Genomic DNA, 21,985 nt, shown 5'->3' on the forward strand with positions numbered 1-21,985 from the left:
CCCCTAGTCATTTATGCCCTCCATCAGTCTGGAAGTAAATGCAGCAGATAACTTTATGTCCTCCAGTACATCAGGTCATCTACAACCTTTTCTGCGACATTTATGAGACCTCACTGATCCCACACAGGAAACCCACTGTGAAGTCAAGTGAAGGACTGACTCTTCAAATATATTGCGTCATCTGAAAAGAATGTCCATTACTCTTTGAGGAAAACAAATTCCTGTGGTGGTTTCTAAGAACAATATTCATCTGATTTAATTTTATTACTTAAGTCAGAAGTAGTTATTTTAGTTTTTGTGGCATAAGTAAACAACTAGCACTTCTCTCTCTAGAACTACTGTAAAATAATTCTTCAGCAACATGCTACATACACACACCTAAGAGTTACCCTTAACATTCATATAAAACTATTGGACATCATTTGTGATTACCATTCATTGGCACCAGTCTGTGCCAAAGCAGACTGAATGAGATGTATTTCAGTTACAGTAATTACTGAAAGTGTAGAGGTGGGGGAATGAGTGGGTGTGTAAACTTTTGCTTTCATTGTCAGTCTGTAATCACCTTTTGTCTCAGGTCTTAGTTATTAAGCAGTGAGCAGCCCAGAGGATGACTGTATCTTCTGAGTTGTTGAAGCTGCCACTACCAAACCTGAGTCCTCCTCCACAGAACCGATTGTCACTAAAAAAGCAATACACAGTACACCTGGGCACTGCTGTGCATTTTTTTTGTAGGTCAATCTAAGGTCAGTTGGCCTAAAAGGGGTGTTGATGAGGTGTATGGCTACCAGCTCTGTTACTCATTTCTGTGCATCAAATCCTGAAAATAGCATCGTGAAAGGTGGTGAAGAAAGAAAAAAAAAAAAAGATTTTGGTAGTGCTTGTCCTGGTATTTATAAGAGGAACTGGCTTTGGGATAATCTTAGTTAATAAGGTTCATCATCTGTAGACCACTCTGCCTGCCATCCCTAAAACAGACATAACTCTAATCAAGGTAGCAGGTTAGAAATAGCAATCCAGTTTATGTCTTCTGTATGTTGCCATGTTATACCAGGATGTAACACTGCCTTTGACAACACCTTTTATTGCAGTTATTTAATTTGGCCAAACATTACTGGGTGTGACTGTGTGGAACTGTTTATAAATGTGAAGTCTTGTGCTCCTGGACATTGTTAAATATGCTCAGTTAACCTCTTTGTATAAATAAAGGTTTTAAAAAGTTTAAAATGGCACATGTGTTTGTCTGGGAACTCACACGCAGTCACTTTCCTTAGAGAATTAAATACCACAATTACTATTTTATTAGAACATTTACGTCATGCTCTCGCATCACTAGCTACAGAAGACATAAGCACGTTTAACATGATAAATATTTTGATTCTAACTTTTGGATTTTGCAGGTTATTAGTTGGTGCCCCTTATGAAATGAATGGCCCTTACCAAACAGGGGATGTGTATAAATGTTCACTAAGCAAGCGAACCAATGGCAACGGCTGCTCCAAGCTCAACTTAGGTATTGTATCACTAAACACCACTCAACTTTTGCTGACAGTAACAGTGACAATCTTAGTACATCTGCATAAATGTGTATACACATGTTATACAGGTATTTATAGGTCTGCATGCTTGTCTGCATGTGTCTCAGTAAGCTTCATTGTGGCATGTGCGAGACAGAAATGTGGATACCATAGCAGTCACTCTGCATTTTACAGTTTTTTTAAATGGTCTTCGCCTGTTCCCACATGTGAGTTATACCACACATCTTGCACGCTTCTTCATACGTGACACACATGTTGTGCTGGTTAGGTAGGCACATGACATTTTGTCCAGTAAACATTTAGATTTGCCCAGACAGCAAAAACAAACCAAAGTCCCAGATGGTGCATGCATGGATCTGTATGGTCTGTAGGGATAGTGCATGTATTTATGTAACTTTTTTTAATGAGTCTGTCTATCAAAGATCATCTCAGTGAGAGTAATTTTCCCTCAAGGAAGGATATCTCTGACCAACGTATCAGAAAGAAAGGACAAAATGAGGCTGGGAATGACGCTCACATCTAACCCTAAAGACAACAGCTTTGTGGTAAGAACAAGTTTAAACTTATTGAATATAACTTCTTTAGATATAACAAACAAACAAACTGCAGAAGTTCTCTGAGAGCCTTTCTAGGTTTTTCTAATGTGCTGAGGTTGGTAATGTTTCTTGTAAAAATGCTTTCTGTTTATGTTTCAGGCCTGTGGGCCACTATGGTCCTATGAGTGTGGGAGCTCTTACTACAGCACTGGCATTTGCTCCAGAGTCAATGCAAGCTTCAAGTTCTCCAGAACAATTGCGCCCGCTTTTCAGAGTAAGATTTAAAGTATCTTTTCTGTCTAACGAAGATTCTTCGACAGTTTCTGTCACAGTTGGCTATGTTTTGCCAATCTATCTCTTTTCTCCATGTTTGCATTCGTGATTATGTTACATCTTAAAATGTTTTTCAGGATGTGAGACCTATATGGACATAGTGATTGTTCTGGATGGCTCAAACTCGATCTACCCCTGGTATGAAGTGCAGGCCTTTCTCATCAACATTCTCCAGAAGTTTTACATTGGACCAGGTCAAATACAGGTGTGTAACAAATAAAATCAATATGTGGACACATTTAAATAATGGACTTGCAAACATTTTTGCTTGTATTTTACAGTGCCATGATTTGTTTATATTTGATTATTAATCTACTTTACTTTAAGATGATCATCACATTGTGGTGGATCAGAATCATTGATCCTTTTTCTTTGGACAGGTTGGAGTTGTTCAGTATGGTGAGAAGGTGGTCCATGAATTCAAACTCAGTGACTACAAATCAGTTGAGCAAGTGGTGAAAAGAGCGCACAGTATAGACCAACGGGGTGGAGAGGAAACAAACACAGCTCTTGGCATCAACGTAGCACGGTACACTTTCTCCAATTCAAATGCACAGCAGTACTCCTGTACTCCCCATCCTGTATTTTTTAACTGAAGAACCAACATGTCCTTACAGCTCCCAAGCTTTCAAACAAGGAGGTCGCCGCGGAGCCAAGAAGGTGATGATAGTAATAACTGATGGAGAGTCGCATGACAGTGTGGATCTCCAGCAAGCCATTGAGGACAGTGAGAAGGATGGCATCACCCGTTATGCTATTGCTGTGAGTTTGCCAGATCTACTATTAGATGGCTTATACTTTGAGTTTTCACTTGGTTTTCAGATGGATAATAAATTTCCTGTGCAGCACTGAAACACCATAAACATTAATGAGGTGACCTCATAGAGTTCAGTTAAAGCAGGTTTCTCAAGAGCCAAGTTAAGAACAGAGCCAAAAACACTCAGGGTATTCAGAGAGATCCAATCATAAGCTCTGTGGAAGTGTAGTTAAAGGTGAAAATGATCTACTCCAGACCACATAGGTCTTTGGTTTGTGCCACTACTGGTACAGCTAATGTCATCCAGTGGCTGGCTGCACACAAAACTTTGAAGTAATTTGGGTAAAAACCAGCTGGAGCTGGTGACAACACTGGCATTGGTATAAAAACCTGGATCCTCTGAAATCTCGTCTAAGAGTGCTAATCTTGACCTGTTATGGTGCTATTAAAATGTGATTAATTAAATCCATTGAATTGGTTGACATTCAAATAATTCAGACAGACTTGAAGTGATTGTTTGATCTTGTTTTCACAGGTTCTCGGCTACTACAACCGCAGGGGAATCAACCCTGAGGCCTTCCTCAATGAAATTAAGTACATCGCCAGTGACCCAGATGACAAACACTTCTTTAATGTGACAGATGAGTCAGCACTGAAGGATATCGTGGATGCTCTCGGGGAACGCATTTTCAGTTTGGAAGGTTTTGCATCAAATTAATTTTGCCTAGGCAGCTTCGAAATCTGCTGCTACATGTGCATGAAAAACTTTTATCTCTACTTCAGAGTAACTATGTGCCAAATGTTGCAATGGCTCTCAGTGGAATGTAACAAGCTTAGATAAACATCAGCAGAGATTAGCTGTAGAGATGAATGTATTTGCTGATGGACAAACATTTGGTTTAATCAATTAAATTATTAATTTGTCTAGTATATTGTCCAACAATGGGGATTATAGCTTCTTAAGTGTTATATCTGTCAAATTAAGAGATTCATTGATCCTGATGTTAAACATTTGTTGCAGCTCTAGTGGTAACACTACAAACACACTTCAACTAAAGCTGCAAAAATTAGCTAAATTATCTAAAAATACATCTTAAATTTCATAAATGTTAACTCCTAGATTCCCGTACCAAGTTTCTCTGCTGCGGCACTTGGCCAGAACTCTAAAAGGCTTACTTGTTTACACAGGAACCAGTAAGAATGGGACAGCGTTTGGCCTCCAGATGTCTCAAGCTGGATTTTCCACTCACAATGTGGAGGTGAGTCTGATTTCTGCCACCAGGGTCTCTCATACTGTCTGTCAACGTGTAGAACATCACACATTGTCTCAATTTCTGGCGCATCATGATTCCTCCCCTCAACTTTCCATTTTTCACTCTCCAGTTTTTCCCTGAGGTGCCTGGTGTGTGGCCCCAGAGGTTTAGGTCAACCTGATTTAGAAGGCCTTGACAGAGAAGACAGACCTTTTTTCACTTTAACCGAGCAGTGATGGGAAATGAGACACCACTTGTTCCCCAGGGAGACGTACTAGTGAGAGGCTGAGACAAGACTGAGACAGTTCTTCTCTAAAATAGTTTGTTTTTCCTTTTCCATCTGATAGGTGTTTGGTTGTATCTGAGAACAGTTGCAGGTGTGCTGGCTTTTAGGATGACACAACTGGAGGAGGAAGATAGGGCACATCTTGTCTACTGTACCTGCTGTTCATACAAATTAATTTATTTCCATTCCTCACTTTCTGACTCAGTCCAGAGATTTGCTGATACAACTGCTTTGATTTTCCAGTCCCCCTTCTCAGTGTGACTTGTCAAAGGAGAAATAAATATATTCAATTTATAAGGAAAAATAGAGCAAAATGCAGATGCAGAGTGAGGACAGGAATAGCTCAAAATGCTCTTCAACAGAGTCAAATTCCAAAGATTCATACCAGCCTAAGTGTTACTGGAAAGAATGCCGGGGCTTTAAAGGAGAAAGTTAGTCCTGAAAGCCCAGAAGGTTTGGCCAAATGTGGTGTGTGCCAAATCTGAAGGCTGTCATATACTATCTAGATGTTCAGCATACTTAGCAGTGTCTCCTTTCTCTCTTTGCTTTGGTAAATAACCACAGGGACCTGTGTTAGTCAAATTGCGCAGATTCTAACAATGTAAAAGAGATTTTAATACATAAGTGTGTAGGTGTGTCCAAGCTTTTTCTCTGCACTTTTGTTCAGAACCACAACTCTGGCATGCTGCGTTACAATAAGGAGTTGATGTCCCAACCAAAGTGAAGCACGTCCTTACATGCAACAGCAGCAGAAATAGGTCACTGGTTTATGTTTAACTGCGTTGTGGTTTCATTCATTTGCCATGGAGACCATTTTGACCAAAACAGATAACCACACTGGCATAACGCTGCTGTCAGAGAGTGACGTAGTGCAAGCGTGGTGAGCGCACAATTCCATCTTTCAGGAAGGAATTGCAAGTCTTCCAGCATATGCTTAAACACTGGAAAATGTGTTGTTGGCATATTGTGTTGTTGGCAAGAAAAAAAATGAGCTCATTATGCAGAGGAACACTATAATTAAAGTGTCAGCAATACATGGCAGATAGAAATTACCTCCTCTCTTCCTCCTTGTGTCTACAGCTAATTGCACTTGTTGGTTTGTTTCCTTTGTTCAATGAGGATTTAAAAATATATGCTGATCATTTTTTAGCTGGGATTTGATAATAGAGTTTAAGGCAGATCGGAACTGTGGTTTGTTTCTGTGCAACGATGTTGTTCTGTAGGTTTTGTGACTGTTGATAAACTAGCTGTTGTCATGGATTCTGTTCCTCCAGACTTTTAAACCTTCTGAACAGAAAAAGTCTAAAATATAATATAAATAAGCAGGTTTTGGGTTTCTTTCATGTAATACGTAGTAAAACCTGCACATGCTGTAAATATATTCCAACCTCAGCATACATAGGTGTTTTAGAGGACATAGGTTGTTGTGGATATAAGTTATTCATTAAGGACAGTAATGGATTATCCAAAAGAATAAACAACCCAATGGACCCTAGAAAAGAAACCTGTATAATTTGTGTTGTAAATATGGTTTTGAAAATAATATTTTGTCAGAGAGTGCTATTCCATGAGTGTATCATCATCATATACAGTAATTACACGGTTGTGTGTATACAGTATGCAGCACAGCAGGTAAAGTAGCATCATTCTCTGTTACTTTGCTGTGTGCATAATGCATACATTTGACAATGCACCTCACCTACAGGATGGGATTCTGGTGGGTGCTGTTGGAGCTTATGATTGGAACGGGGCAGTGCTGAAGGAAACACGGCAGGGGAAGGTGGTCCCTCCTAAGTCCTCCTACACTGAAGAGTTCCCAGAAGAACTAAAAAACCACGGTGCCTATTTGGGTAAGTAACAACTGAACCGAAACAGTTTTTTTTTTATTTAAATCTAATAATAGAAAATCTGGGTTGCACTGTAATGAACAGAGAAAACAAATGCATGGAAAATACAATGTTGGTATTTTGATGAATATGCTAGCATTTCCTTGGAGCATTAGCTCTCATGGTACAAAGTAGTATTTGTTAGAAGACCTGTGGTAAATCAACACCTGTCCTATCTGCAGCTCATCTCAATAAAGTGTACCCATTGCTCCAGTGCTTCCCATCATATCCAACCCCAGTTCACTCCACCACCACAGAGCTCTGCTTATATCATCAGTGGTTTTTCTCTGAGCTTATCCGCCTGGCTGCCAATGGAAGCCTTTCTAGACCCAATAGTAATATGAGGTGGAAGCATAATTTTGGACAGGCAGGGAGAAAGTTAAAGCTGGGAAAATGGGGGTATGAAGATGAGAGATGAAGGTGGAAAAGTATACAGGGGCTAAGTGGAATTTTTTGTGGGGAAAGATTAAATAGAACAGGAAATCTGAGAAACCTGTATTTGAATGCAGTTCACTGAGTTTTCACTCCTCATGTTGCTATGAATTCATACTAAAGGAGATTACAGTATAGTTTGCTATAAGGATTTTAATACAGTTTGACTCATCAAACAATACGTTTACTTGATTGATAGATCCATAGTCAATAGAAGATAAAGATGGAGACTATTCACCCATGCTACTTTAGCATGGGTGGGTAAGGTCAGTCTTTAAATCTGTTTCTCACTTTACAGGATTGTTATCTGTGAGTGTAAGCACAACTAATTGTTAGGTTTTTTTGTATAACCAGGTTACACTGTGACATCTGTGGTGTCAGCCAAAAATGGTCGATTACTGGTAGCAGGAGCCCCACGATTTAATCACACTGGTAAAGTCATCATCTTCACACTGAAGAACTCGGGAAACCTCACCATCTTGCATTCCCTCAAAGGCCAGCAGGTACTGTAGCATCCAAATCATAACCTACTTGAAGTTTTTCAACTGTCACACACTGATGTCTTCTTATAAAACACTGCAGTGCCTCTGACAAAGAGCTGCTGATTCAGTTTATACAGTAAATATATCACAAATCTGGGGACTCAGTTTTTCAATGTTGCTACTGCTTTATTCACCTTCTCTGTCAGAGACTAAACTGCTTCACAGAACAGACAGTAGTTTGTAGTTATGGGACAAGAGTTACGCTAAAATTATGTCTTAATAAAAGTAATGAAAAATGTAATGTAATACATAATAAATGTCTGAATAAAGACAGTTCTTTTTATTCACTCTCTTTGCTTAATGACATGATTTACAACCCTCAGATCAAAATGCCAGTTTAAAGAAAACAGATGCCCAGAGAGACAATTGTGACTGATTAGAATTAACTTGCTAGCCTGTCAGCTAATAGACTACAGTAGTTCACCCACTGGTTACTAGAACTACAAATTTCACACATATGGATTTGTGCCACTTTCTAGTGTGACTCTTATACTAAAAATGTGCTGATTAGGTACTTTTGCTAAATCAAAGTTCAGATACACTTTTAAGTAAGACAAGATTTAAGGAAGACAAGATTACAACTGGCAGTATATTTCTGATGTTGTGTAATGTTAACTTTAGGATTTTGAGTGTACTGTATATAACATCATGTGTTCACCATTACATGGGGGTGATGTGACTCTGTTAATGACTGCTATATTTGTAACTGTCTGATTTTCACACACTGCAGACCTAAAGTCATCCTGCAGCACGTACATTTTGCTTTGTCAGCAACAGCCCATCCAGAACAGCAGATGGTTTTTTTTGCAGAGATGTGAGATTAACATTTTTCATCACAACAATCTTGAGAAAAAGGGCTTTTTATAGGCAGATGTTCCATCTGCTCCAGTGACTGGTCCAGTCTCTCTCCATAGTCACAGTCTGAGCAGCTACAAAAGCATCAACAGTCTGACCGCTTGTTTTGACACAACACAGGCCCCCATTTGTTTATAATATTCAAGTTCAAAAGCTTCTTTAGATCATCAGCAGATCTGTAACACCAAACAACATGTGGTTCAACAAACAGCAGATGCAAAGTCAAGGTAGTAATTCTCTGTGGACATTTGTGTCACAACTGTTACACCCCTACTATATAAATAACTATAGTGCAGGCTGATGTGTTGTCACCTTCAATTCCTGAAATAAATACATTGAATTGAAGCACATCAGTGATGAAGATCTTCTCTTTTTCTTTCTCTCTTCTTTGTCTTTTTCAGATTGGCTCCTATTACGGAAGTGAGATTGCACCTATGGATATTGATGGAAATGGTATAACTGACAACCTTTTGGTGGCAGCACCAATGTTCTTCAGTGGAGGCTTGGAGAAGGGAAAAGTCTACATCTACAGAGTGACAGAGCAGGTAGGTACTGTGTGAATTCTACAAACCTTTACAGAAGTCGGCCACATACAAATAATAATTGATTTGGACCAAACTAACTACCACACAGACCACCTGTTCCAACTCTAGACTTTTAATTTCTAACACCCCCCACCAGACATTTCTGGTAACACACTCTGAACCAAACCCAGTTGCACACCCTCTTACCGTTGATATGCACACGCATATGATATGATATGCTACACACATTTGACACGTAACATTTTGACCTTAAATGTGAAGATCAAATGAGAAGCCTTTGTCATGCCAGTGTGCAGACCTTATTGAATGTGTAGAATGAACTCAACAGGAAAGTATTCTGCCCCTTTTAAACCCATTTCCAGCAAACCATTTAGAGGCGAGAACTTTATTTAATAGAAGGAAATTTCCCAGTGTTCCAGGTCTGTCTTGCTCATTGGAATAATAAATGTCTTCAGCTGTTTTGAATCCACTGAACAGGGATAAAAGAGGTATTCAAATATGTGGTGTGGCCCAAACCACATGACAGGTGGCAGGCCAAGCTTAAGAATCAAAAACAAAACAAAAAAGTAAGAAATCACTCTTTCAAAATGTCTGTCAGCCTTAGAACAGTAATATCCCATGTTAAGGGCAATTAATAATCATGATGTGGTTGATTCAGGTGTTGCTGTAGATCCTGCACAGTGGAATCGTTCTGGAAAACTATTAAAGGTTAGACACACTAGTTCAAAAATGTGTCCCTGTGGTCTCAGCGAATAGCATACTGCTGGGAACTCTTCAGTGTAGAATGACTTAGTAAGGAGCACCTTCCCCTGCTCTGTTTCCTTTAGCACTGCCCCATTCTATGTATATGTGTACAGTGTATAGTGGACATACACAGTTATAAATTATCTGCACATATACAGCCCTTTTTTTGCCTTAAATAGCATCTATCTTTTGAATATTATGGAACATTTGTTGCCAAACAGACAAATAAATGTCTTACTGAATTGACAAAACAAAATTACAATGAATATTGGACTGCTGTTCTGTATAAGCTGGATACGTAGTCACCCCTTCACTGACAAATATTAACCTAAATTCTGACTATATGTAAATGTTGTGCTCACAACTGCACACACGTTGTGTAAGTATATGGTATTGAAGGTATAACATTATCATTGTGAGCCTGTTCGCATTTACTGCAAAGCAGCTGGCATGGCGGCTCACTTGTGTTTTGTTTTTGTACCTCAGGTACTGTATAGGTTTCCTGTTTCTCATTCTTTTTAATATTGTATGAGAAGATGTCTTGCCTCATGAGAAATGTGTGGGTCTCATAATGGCATGGGATGCAATCAGAACAAATAAGCAAAATTCCTGCAGGTATGGGAGAAAGATAATTAGTGAAAATCTGAGCTACCTTTGGACCAGGAGCTTTGACTAAACTAATCCGAAACTAAATAAACTTGCAAAAAGTCTGGCAGCTGCTCAAAAATAAATTTCAATTCACTGTATAGACGTTAGTCTTTTAACTCATTCCAGAGCCACTGCAGCCTGATTGTGACCCTTTACAGCCTCCTCACAAACCATATGTTTCGAATTTTAGACTGCGCTCAATATATTTCTTTCCATCCCCCCGTTTTTCTATCAATCTCCCTCTTTGTCACACGGCACACATCAGGTAGCTTAGAAGCAAAGCTGCTTCCCTAAGTCAACTCCCTTCTCATTTATTCAACTGAAAAAAATTATCTTCCGTATTTTATCTTCCGACCCTAAATTATATTAGAAACTGTGATGCCAAGTAGAGCAATGGTATGCATGACCAGTGATGGACTCAAGTATTTGGTCAGAATACTTTCCTTGAAAAGTTTTCCAGTTGGGTAGTTGCTTTCAAAGACGTGGACCTTTTCCATCTGGCTCAACACTTGCTGAGAATAGAACTTCAAATAAATATACTAAAGCTATACTACATTCTTTAGTTTTTTTTATTACCCAGAGGTAAAATTCCTCACTTTTTAGTTGCCAGATGTTTTGAATACAAACAGGCAGAATTAGAGGACCATGTTGAAAACTCAGAAGCTGATCCAAACTGTGTCTTTTGTTTGATAATAACAAAGATTGGATATCGAAAAGTGGTTTTGAGACATTTCAAACAAGCAAATCAAGCTGGATTGGGGGCAGAGAACTGCAATCAAATTTTCTGGTTTGACTATGAGACATAATTTAAAGAACAGATCACTGCTTTGAAGAAATAAATTAAGCTGTGTCAGAAGATAAAGATCTTTCCATTGGACAGAAAGACTTTGACAAATGTACAGTACATGACAAAATGTCTTTTTGGCAACTTCTGCTTCCAATAAAGTTTTTCTTCTGTACAGCTTGTGAACAAGCTTGTGAACAACATGTCTGCACATTGTCTGTGCATATGTGTGTCAGCTTGAAGTTTGAGGATGCTGAGTGTGATTTTCCAGGCATTGTAGTCCTCTGTAATGTTGTATGTCTGTAACTGCTTAAGAGACTATTCTGTATTTTGGACATAGGATGCTGTGAGTTACTCACTGGTAGTACTGTAATATTGATGCTGTGACATTATTTCAATCAGTGGAGTTTGTAACAGCTGTAGCAAACTGTAAATTTTAAAACATGGAGACCTTAAGAGAAGCTGGTAGCTACATAAACACTCCATGATCAGTGTGATTAGTTAGACATTTCTGCAAAAGTTACTTGGAAAGCAAATGTTTTTTCTGTGCAGTTTGGTGGAAATAACTGACCGTCCAGCAGTCAATAGCTCTCCAGACCTGTGTTTTGCATTTTAAGCAGACATTCACGGGCTAACAGTCACAAACCAGCTACAGTACAAGCAAATATTATGTCAATATCTATCTATATCAGCGAATCTGAACCCTGTTTGGAAGGACCAAACAAAGGTGAACTGTTACAAAGTGATGTCTGAAAGTTTGTGTTATCATGCCTTAAAAATATAAATTTTTTGGGATAAGCCAGAAAAAGCACTTTGCAATAGCTGCAAGACACAGATTCAGGAAACATAAAAGTTCAGTTATTTATCAGTATGCTATAAGCACAACTCATTATGGAGAAGATAACTAAGACACAAGTATCAATATGTTTCACTTCATCCCTCAGAATCGTTTCATCCTTGAAGGGTCATTGGAAATCTATAACGGTGGCCAAAACGCTCGCTTTGGCTCATCGCTTGCTCCAGTCCCTGATCTGAATGGTGATGGTTTCAACGACTTGGTGGTGGGAGCCCCCCTGGAAGATGACCACAAAGGAGCTATTTATGTTTTCTTTAGCCAGCACAACAGAATACTACGCAAATACAAACAGGTAGATTTACAAAGAGCAGAGCTAAAAGACAGTGCCATTGTATTTATTTAGTCACATAAAAACATTACTACTGTTTTATCAGTAAATGTATATATTTTTAATTTAATTCTTTCTCAGAGGATAGCAGCTGCAGATCTGGCTCCTGGCTTGCAGTACTTTGGCCGTAGCATCCATGGCACAATGGACATGAATGATGATGGTTTAGTGGACCTGGCAGTGGGTTCTCTTGGTGCGGCTGTTCTTCTTTGGTTAGTATTTGACCCAGTAAATAACACTGATGTCACTGATTGCTCTAATCTTTAATCAGTTATTATAAGCCACTGCTTTATCGTTGTTGTGATTTGAAAGCAAAAAGGAGATAAATTAATGTATGTTTTGAGAAAGAATAATATTCTTATAACTCTTCTTGAATCTCAAAGGTCATGAGTTGTTGTTATTCTGTAACACCTTTATGCTCTCACAGGTCACAGAGTGTTGTTCGGATATACACTGCTGTCAGGTTTGAGCCCAGTAAGATCAACATCTTTGTGAAGGACTGTCAGAGAGGTGGCAAAGACGTGACCTGTATGTCAGCTATAGTATGTTTCAACATCACCGCCAGGACAGCCATTTCTCCCACACAGGAAATTGGTAAGCCAGCAAAAATAATCCACTGCTGTGGAAGCATCCCTTACATAATGTTTGGCATTTTCCCACAGTAGTAATACTATTTTTTATCTGTTAGTAAAACATCATTTAACCCAATGTACACCTATATAATAATAATATTAATAATAATAATGATAATGAAATATTATTCTGCTGATATATCCTTCATTCCCTGCTTACAATAGACTCAGCACATGACTTCCCTTTGATAGCTCGTTGGCACCAAAGCAAAATTTACTTTGCTAGCAGAAAGAGATTCTGTAGCTGCTCCAAACTTGGCATATGTCAACAACTCTGGTGCTATCAAAGCGCAATTTATTGAACTCTGAAATGCATTTACAATTTCATCTTATTTTTGTTTTATTTGACTTGAAGTTGTTTCTATTTCACTGGTGGTGAATGGTCCAACTCAATGCAGTGTTTTGCTACCAATAGTAGCCCACTTGCATGTAAGTGCAAGGTTTCTGTACTCACAATTTGTTTTAAGAGATATAAAGGCAAGGTCAAGTTTCAGTGCATCAGGGAGAGGAAGCAGAGGTGTGTGTGTGTGTGTGTGTGTGTGTGTGTTCTGAGTTAACCTCTTGGCCCTAACATCTTTATCAAATCTATCAAATGTGCCAAAACAGAGTAAGGAAGAACAGAAGGAGGTATCTTGTCTGCCATGGTTTCATGGAGGGGAACACATTTATTCAATTTTCCTCCTATTTTCGTGTCTGACTAGTAATACATGGCAGATGTGCTGGTGTTTGTAGGTTTGCATGAAATGGTTATAGTCAAGTAAGTTTTATTTACTGTATGTAAATATCTATTTACAGTGTTTGAACATGGTGTTTTTAAACAAAAACACACAACTAATTACAATAAGTATAGGTAAGTATAAGTTCAGTCTTAGTGGATTTTTCCTTATGTCCTGAAAAAACAAGACACAATAAATCAAAATCCTCTGAAACATGTGGTTTGGCAGTAACTCGTTGGGTTTGGATTCTTGTTTGTATTGGTTACACGTTCATCAAATTGTCAGAGTCAAGTTAATTTTGCATTGTACTGCTATAGTTATGCAATTAACTGTAGCCTTTTGCTGCTTTTTGTCATTTATTCTGCACTAATCTAAGTAAGAACAGAAGTTGTAGAAACATTTCAACAAAAATAGAATATTGTTCATCGTAGAAATGTAATTTCTTATTTCTGCCTTTGACTCATAGGGATCAAATATAATGTTTCATTTGCGGAGCGACGTTTCAATCCACGAGCCATACTGGACAATCCAAACAAGCTGCAGCCCCAAAACCTGACCCTCTTTCCTGGAGAAGAGACCTGCGAACACATCTACTTCCATGTTATGGTGAGACCTATAATGAAAGTTTTACCAGTGAAAGTGGTGAAAGAGAATTGTCTTGGCAAATTGTATTTGTTGATGAAATTCTGTTGATAATGTTTACTCTTACTACTCACAGTCAGTCATCTACTTTGTTCTTTTATAACATTAATAGTGACACTGGTCTCCCACATTATTCAAAACCACCACTGTACATGTACAGTGCCAGTTTTGCATTTGTGTAAACTTTTTTTAAATAAAAAGATTAACTTAAAGTGCCATGACAGAGAAAATTCACAAGCTTATCTTTGAACCTAATATTTTATATTAGGAAACCACAGATTATGCAAGGCCCATAGTGTTTTCTGTGCAAGTGGGGCTACAGGATCCAGGCGAAGGACCAGTTCTGGATGACAGCTGGCCTACTGTTGTCAGGACCGAGGTGAGACACAGTCTGACAGCTCATCCTTGTGATTAATTATGAAGTCATTCTATCAACATAAAAATAGATAAGATGGGAAAAGAATTTTATTTAACTGATAACAGCGCTTCGCTTTGACCAGCTGCCCTTCTGGAACGGTTGTGACGAGGATGATCGCTGCATACCAGACCTTGCGCTGCAGAGCATGACAGACCTAATGAATCGAAAGTGAGTAAACATATCAGAGCACATAGCATACACAGAGGAATACAGAGACATAAACAAACCATAAATAAATCCTAGGCTGATCTTTTATTTACTTTATTACTATTTACAATTTACTCTATGTTCTCTTCCTTCCTGCCTGCCTGCCAGTCAGTTTTGTGCGCAGCCTGTACAGTCTCGTGGTGCCTTCTGCCAACATCAAGGTGAACATGGGTCAGCAGAATCCCTGAGAGTGCTGGAGGCAAACAGGAGGAGGATGGTGGTGGACGTCCGGCTGGAGAACAAAGGAGAGAACGCCTACAGTGCTCGCCTCAATATCACCTACACACCAAATCTACGCTTCTCTAGCCTCATAGTGAAAGTACGTTATCACGAATGTAAAACAAGTCAGGCGTATTGTGACAACCGACTTTCAGTGTAAAACTGTGTAAAATGTGTAAATCTTCTGTTATTTATTTCAGCACAACTCAGACATCAAAATCGAGTGTATCACTGGGGACAAACTGAGGAATGAGAAGATCTGTAATGTCAGTGCTCCATTCATGAGGGCTAAAAGTCAGGTGAGATCGCCACACAAATATGTCATTAGAAAAAGTAACTCAAACTGTAGCAAAGGAAAAAAACTTTCACCTGAGTTGTGTCGTTACTTTTTGCTGATAGATTGTACATTTTTAAGGTTTTGCAATGATTATATAATATTGTACTTTATTATATTTGACATGTTGTAGGAAATTTAAAAAATCTTTGAACCAAATTACACCACACCTCTAGCTGGGTCTTCTTCCTCTGGGTAGTACTCTGCATCGTCCTCAACCTCTTACACTTCCTCCTCTAAAGCCCTCCTCACTGCCAACCTGGCTTCTCTCCTCCTGGTCACTATCATTGTCAAATATGACGTATTAAAAAAGCTTCACGTGCACTAGATTTCTTGATCTAGATCTCACTCTGAGCAGGGCCTCAAAAGAAGCTTCATATACCAGAGATGCAAGAAAGTTGTATGATCGAAACAGTGTTCCAGCTTCGATTTTCAACAGGTGTGGTTCCTGTTGCGTAATAATCATATTGGTGATAGGGTCCCATGGTGGCTGCCATGGAAGCCAAAAAGGCTTATAGGTTGTGTGTGTGTGTTTGTGTGTCTGCTCAAAAACACCTGTGTGTTGAGGTGCGGGAAAGGAGGGTACAAATGTGCTTGACCTCTTTCCCATTCATTTCCAATGATCGGTCATTTTTCAACTTATATACGTTCATGCTATATACAAGTTGAAAAAATATAAAACAGACACATTTTTAGAAAAATATTTCAAATGTAGTTTATGTGTTCAAATGCCATGTTTGAATAAAGAACCTCACATGGAACAAACAAACCTCACGACAAGCAGATGAAATCTACCACACTTTTTAGAGAGGAAACTTGTAAATTAATCTGTGATTGACTACGTCTTCTATGAGACAGTGCCAGGACTGTCCTAAATGCAGAAACTTTGAACTATCTATTTAAAATACAAGTAATTAATTTTTAATATGTTTAGTTGACTAGATGATTTTATTTGTTTTGTCACTGATCATGTCAATGTTGTCAGTATTAATGCAAAATGTTGACAGTAAGTGTCAATAGTCAGTAGTATCAACAGTCCATGTCAAGATACGTCTTTCAATGCACATAACAACAGTATTACCGTACACTCTATAAAGATTTTATAAAGATATAATAGATATAATAGTCTGCATCAAAGTAAACTCTGATACTTTGGAAAAGCAAGGGTTTTCCTTTTGAATAATTTTAAGAGAACGGAATTCATTTTGTCAAATAACAATTTATTTTCTAGAGAACTGTGAGAGAGGCAACATGGGCCTCCACTAGGACCAAAAAGATACAGCTAGGAAATATGATGCCATGAATGTGAGCATACTGGCCATCAGCCAACAGCTAGACGGCCTGTATCTCCAAATTCAAGAGCTCAGTAAACTGCTTCAGAGCCCCGAAAGTTTGGAGAAAGAGCACAATGAAATGAAGGCAGCAGGGCATGCTGCAGTAGAAAAAGGTTGTCATCTTCAACAAGAACTAAAGGACCTGCAGAAAAAAGTTGCTAAAAGAATAAAATAAAAAGTCGCTGAAAGAAATTATTGCTGTGGTGAAGGAGGAGAAAGAGGCAATGTGCCAGCAGAATGACGCCATGCAGAAGGAAATCCTGCAGCTTATGGAGAGGTATGAATATGTCAAAGCTTTGGATGAATCCTACAACGCTGCAAAAGCAGAGAACGAAGTGATAAGCCAGCAGAATGACTGGCTTTGCATAGGATGAACAACGCAAAGAAAGCCTCAAAAGACGCCCTGAGCCGACAAACGTTGCCCTGTGGAAGGAGCTCAAGAGTCTCAACAAAGAGTACACCAACGTAATGATCTCTGCTCAGCAGCACACAATAAAGATGGTCAACATGGAGGCTTTGAAGGGAGACAACGACAGTTTGCAAAAACAAATCAAGGATATCACCAGGGAGCTGCAAATTAAAAAATATTCCCAGGAGATTTATGAAGAACTGGAAGCGAAGGAGAACGCCATTCGCAACGAAACAGAGTACTGGTTAAATCGCACAGTGAGTTGCACTTCTAAATGAGGAAGAAAGGTGCCAAAACTATACCAACCTCAATAAGCAGACAGAAGCCTTGAAGCTATGAAATGACAGCTTGACTCAAGAAATTCAGAGCATCCACAAGCATCTCACAAATCTGAGTGCACTGAAGACAAATTCTAAGCCACTGAAGGTCAAGAAAATGGCTCTCATCAGCCATAATAATGCGCTGCGTAGAAAACTTCAGGAGGTGGAGAAGGAGCTTACAAAGGAGCAACCTTTGGAGGAGAAGAACAATAAGTTAAAAGCAGAGATAGAAAACCTGAGCGCGCAATGTAGTGCTCTGCCAGAACAAGTTGAGACTGTCTGCAGCAGACTCCAAGGTGAAAGAAGTCTGGTCGTGGCACACGATTCACTGAGAGAGGAGAAAAACGCCCTGAGCCGGCAGAACGACGCTCTCTGTAAAAAGAAAATGCACAAAAAACTGCAGCAAGCTTTGGAGCAGAAGTGCACAGCGATGAGGACAAAGAAAGACGAACACAACAGACAGCACAATGTCCTCTAAGATCAAGTCCAGGAACTGAGCTGCTGCTGCTGAGGAGCTCTGGAAAGCTGAAGTGAAGATGCTTCACTCCGGCTTTTTAGAGTGAACTGAAGCTCTACATCTGGCAGTTTATTAAGATCATATAACGGCGGCATGGTGGCTTGACAGCACCACACAGCACCACAAAAAGATGACCCAGCCCCTGTTGGGTCCTTTCTGTGGATGCTGCCCTTGGGTATTTTCCTCCCACAGTCCAAACACATGTAACTTAGTTAATTTGGCTACCCTAATTTGTTAATTAACAGTATAATGTAGTACTGGATCAATTAATAGTGTAAATAAACTGTAAATATATTTTGTCTTTTGTACTTAGAATCTTTAACATCCTGATGGAGAGAGGGGTCACACTGCCACTGGCACAAAACATATTGGTGTTTCAGGGACAGAAGCCACAACATAGAGAATAAACCCTGTTGCCATCACTTCTACAGCTGTCCCACATAGCATCCCATTTGTTTGTTGCTTGTTGTTAGCAACAGGATCAATAGAATAGAAGAATGTTTCTTCCAACCAGTAAGAACATTGGGCCTCATTCCCCAATACACCCTAACGTTATTTTCTTATATCTGTTCCCAAGACAAATCTGATATTACATCAGAAAAATGAGATTTTTTTTTCATATCTTCATTCTTAACTGATGAATCTGATTTTCTTCATAAGGTGAAAGCATGTTCTAGTTGTTCTAGTAGTTCTAGTAGTATGGTGCCAGGAGCAGGTCAGGACACTGTGGTGGTGGCTAAGGCAAAAGTGAAACCTCACATTTCATCGTGATATCCCATGATTTCAATTGAAGAACTAGCGTAATGTGTGTCAATTTTAAAAGACCATATTGCTTTGTAAAATACACTATAGTATATATATGATAAAAGCTAACCAACTGGACTTAACTATGCAAATAGGTAATTGCTCCCATTAGAAAATAACTTCATGGATGATTATGTTTCATCGTTATGTTGGCAACTAGTTATTTAACCCAAACTAATGCAGTGAGTAGCTTCTCATTTCTTAAACAACCATGTCTGAAGACACATCCTGTGGTCGTGGAAAGATGTTAATCTGTTTCAGAAGAGTCAAATTATTGGCATGAAAACATTTAAAGAGATGGATGAAACTACTAAAACCTGGTTAAGAACTGTCCAATGGAAGAAGGTCATGTGGTCTGATGAGTCCAGATTTACCCTGTCCCAGTGTGATGGGCACATCAGGGTAAGAAGAGAGGCGGGTGAAGTGATGCACCCATCATGCCTAGTGTCTACTGTACAAGCCCGTGGGGGGGGCAGTGCTATGATGTGGGGTTGCTGCAGTTGTTCAGGTCTTAGTTCAGCAATGTAGTGTGTGCAAAGAATGAGGTCAGGTACCTGAATACACTGAATGACCAGGCTATTCCATCAATTGATTTTTTCTTTGCATGACACATCATTTTCAAACATGGATTAACTACCACAACGTTCAGACCTTAACCCTATTGAGAATCTTTGGGATGTGCTAGAGAAGACATTGCAGAAGCTTATCGAAACGATGCCACGGTGAATGTGGGCCATAATCAAAGCTAAAGGACGGATTTTGTTCTTACCTAAGAACGAATTCCAAATAAAACATTGGTGAATGTCCGAAGCTTTGTGAAAACAGCATAAGTGGGTTGGAAGAAAAAAAATGAAAAATGCTTCATGAATGAGGTCCATTGTCTCTCCACTTCAGCCTGGTGCCCCAGGTGAGACTGTGACACCACAATGTATTTTTTTCTCTCATCTGTTACTGATTCTCACTTTAAATAAGGCTTTTCCAGGCCTTTCCACAAGCTTGTAATGTCAACAGTATTTATGGGTCTCTGCACTTTCCAGTGTATTTTACAGCAAGGCATCGAGTTTTATTTTAAAAGGCAGGATTTGAATTTACTTTGATAGAGATGACACTGATCGTAAATACACATACAATTAAAAGCTATTAAAAAGGAGAAGATTATACATAAGAAGTTATTTTCCACTGATGTCTGAAAAATAGTCTTTTCTATGCTGATACACAATCTGTGGACAAATACAATAAGAATGAAGTAAAGTGTCCTAACCACGTCATTATCAAAAACAGTAGTCGTCTCCCCAGCAACAAAAATATCATCACAATGCTATGCTGAGCTCCTCAGCTACTGAACCAAGAGGACTTCGGTCACCCTAAAACTACACAGAGTGATTCATACCCACTCATTCAGTCTGAACAGCATCCAGAGCCACAACGCTGATCTACTTGGGTCAAGAGCCTTTTAAAATGTGGCACAAATTTAAACAAGGCTGATTGTACACTGGTGCCACTGCCAAACCAGCCCAAACCACAGTTTAGCTGAAGGAAAGTAGAACCTCAAGCTTTTTTTAAATAGTCACTCTTGTTTTTACTTTTCTGGTTGCTTCTGACCTGTATAAAACTAACATGTACTGTAAACTTTACTACTGCTACAGCACAGTGAGGTCTGAAAGTCAAACTGTGTGTACATGTTGGTGGTGACAAATGTTATTTGTTTTTTGTGTGTGTACACAGACACATGGAACACCGTTTATTGTAATTAATTGTTGAGTGACAGTCAGTAAATGTGGGTAGACTACATCAACTGAGAGCAGGAAGGGGAGCTTCATGCTCTGTCTGGATTTTCATGTTCAGCTATGCTGGCGCACGAACATCCACTCACCACTAGCAATCACTTCTTCCAAACCCATACCACTTGCATGCATGCGTGCGTGTTTGTGCATTCTTGTGTATGTGTCTATGTATGTGTGTGTTTTCATCTCTCTTGTGAATGAATATCACTCAATCATTTTGCAAACCCGCTGGAATAATGAAGCTTTTCATTCATTACAAAGGAGAAGAGGAGGAATGAAATTGAAGGAAACTAGATCATTGTTTCTGTACGTACAGTGTGAACCATAACTGTGGTCTGCCAAATATGAGACCGTCTATATGGAGGTAAACAGTAAACCTTGTTATGCATTCCTTTCTGGTCAGATGAAATTCATCAGGATTTCATTACGACAATAAAGACTGTAAACAACGCTCAGCTCCACTCGTTCTGCTGCCAATCAACTCTGCTCTTCAGAGTTAGGTTCTCCCGCTTTTTTTAGGATTCCTCTATCGTTTTCCATTTTCTTACTCACCCATCATCTCTTCTGTTTTTGTCTCCTCTCTAGCTGATAGGCGTATGTGCGCGTAGTCATGTTGATTTGTATTTACAGCAGTGTCCTCAGCTAAAGGGAAATACCCTGGCTCTCTTTAAGCAACACCAACTGCGCAGCTCCAGGCTGCCTGAGGTCAAAGCCCAGACTTACAGCAGGTTATTGAAAGCTTTAGCCTTTAATCCATAAAAAGGGTCTTTACCACTGGGGAGGATAAACACAGTAGCATATGGAGTTCAAATGAGCTTCTGGCCAGTTCAAACACAGATCGATAAATGATAATGACAGTGTTTGAGTGATTTGTTCTTCTGAACTCTGTTTTCTGCTCTGTGCAGGTATCATTTCGTCTCGAGTTTGAGTTCAGTCGTACTGTCTTCCTAGACTACGTCAGGATTATCCTGGAGGCCAGCAGGTGTGAACATGCATTTTTAACTCATATCTGTATGAAAATGTTTGACATCTAAATCCATTTCCTTATTTTTGGAGAAGTCACTGTGCTTACTGATGCTATTGCTCAACCAAGACATCCAGAAGATAAGAGCCAAGCAATGGTTTCATCATTAGCTGAAGATGTCAACAACCATACATTTTTCAGCTGTTGTGTCCTGCTGTAACATCATTGCTCATGTTGTTTGAATATTTTTGTCTCCTTCTCTCAACAGTGATGGTGAAGAATTGAGCACAGCAGATAATTTCAATGATATGTATTACTCATTGAAATACGAGGCAGACCTCCTCTTTACTCGGTTTGTCAGC

The 21,985-nt window shown here is 39.2% G+C and overlaps 1 protein-coding gene across 4 annotated transcripts in view; it reads left to right on the plus strand.

Annotated features, from left to right (window-relative positions):
* The window catches only part of itga11a (integrin, alpha 11a), a 52,605-nt gene that overhangs the window by 26,310 nt on the left and 4,310 nt on the right, over positions 1-21,985 (plus strand). For all 4 annotated transcript variants that reach the window (XM_026377480.1, XM_026377481.1, XM_026377478.1 and 1 more), the window contains 21 exons: positions 1,401-1,513; positions 1,992-2,083; positions 2,234-2,348; positions 2,485-2,612; positions 2,788-2,936; positions 3,025-3,169; positions 3,700-3,865; positions 4,353-4,423; positions 6,409-6,553; positions 7,376-7,524; positions 8,820-8,963; positions 12,084-12,287; positions 12,405-12,535; positions 12,751-12,917; positions 14,138-14,277; positions 14,582-14,692; positions 14,814-14,899; positions 15,047-15,257; positions 15,358-15,456; positions 21,565-21,641; positions 21,892-21,975. In XM_026377480.1, the coding sequence (XP_026233265.1) occupies positions 1,426-1,513; positions 1,992-2,083; positions 2,234-2,348; positions 2,485-2,612; positions 2,788-2,936; positions 3,025-3,169; positions 3,700-3,865; positions 4,353-4,423; positions 6,409-6,553; positions 7,376-7,524; positions 8,820-8,963; positions 12,084-12,287; positions 12,405-12,535; positions 12,751-12,917; positions 14,138-14,277; positions 14,582-14,692; positions 14,814-14,899; positions 15,047-15,257; positions 15,358-15,456; positions 21,565-21,641; positions 21,892-21,975 (2,702 nt within the window). In that variant the 5' untranslated portion in view covers positions 1,401-1,425. The remainder of the gene's footprint in view (positions 1-1,400; positions 1,514-1,991; positions 2,084-2,233; positions 2,349-2,484; positions 2,613-2,787; positions 2,937-3,024; positions 3,170-3,699; positions 3,866-4,352; positions 4,424-6,408; positions 6,554-7,375; positions 7,525-8,819; positions 8,964-12,083; positions 12,288-12,404; positions 12,536-12,750; positions 12,918-14,137; positions 14,278-14,581; positions 14,693-14,813; positions 14,900-15,046; positions 15,258-15,357; positions 15,457-21,564; positions 21,642-21,891; positions 21,976-21,985) is intronic.

This window comes from Anabas testudineus, chromosome 3, assembly GCF_900324465.2.
Source record: "Anabas testudineus chromosome 3, fAnaTes1.2, whole genome shotgun sequence".
Lineage (NCBI taxonomy): Eukaryota > Metazoa > Chordata > Actinopteri > Anabantiformes > Anabantidae > Anabas > Anabas testudineus.